General features: G+C 38.4%; 1 protein-coding gene across 1 annotated transcript in view; it reads left to right on the top strand.

Moving 5' to 3' along the window:
• The window catches only part of LOC107647538 (sulfite exporter TauE/SafE family protein 3-like), a gene marked incomplete at its 3' end in the record, with an annotated part of 10,057 nt that extends 9,657 nt beyond the window's left edge, over window positions 1-400 (top strand). The window contains exon 9 of the mRNA XM_021105692.1: window positions 89-400. Coding sequence (XP_020961351.1) covers window positions 89-400 — 312 coding nt within the window. The remainder of the gene's footprint in view (window positions 1-88) is intronic.

Raw genomic sequence — 404 nt, 5'->3', positions numbered from 1 at the left:
TTTAAAATTAAATAAGATAATTTTAAATTATTATTTCTATAAGATTATTGTAAAAACTAATTCTCTGTATTTAATTTTATTAATGTAGATTCCAGTTGCATTAGGGGTGTGTGTATATGAGGCGGTTTCATTGTATAAGGGAAGGAGAACACTTTCATCCATAGGAGAAGGAGGAACAAATTTCAGTGTGTTTCAACTAATCATGTATTGTTTCTTTGGAGTGGTTGCTGGAGTGGTTGGTGGCTTGCTGGGTCTTGGTGGAGGATTCATAATGGGACCTCTCTTTCTTGAGTTGGGGGTCCCACCTCAGGTTTCAAGTGCGACTGCCACGTTTGCCATGACCTTTTCCTCTTCTATGTCTGTCGTACAGTACTACCTCTTGAAACGGTTTCCGGTTCCTTATG

This window comes from Arachis ipaensis, chromosome B06 (genome assembly GCF_000816755.2).
Source record: "Arachis ipaensis cultivar K30076 chromosome B06, Araip1.1, whole genome shotgun sequence".
Taxonomy (NCBI): domain Eukaryota; kingdom Viridiplantae; phylum Streptophyta; class Magnoliopsida; order Fabales; family Fabaceae; genus Arachis; species Arachis ipaensis.
This window is presented reverse-complemented; position numbering and strand designations above follow the sequence as displayed.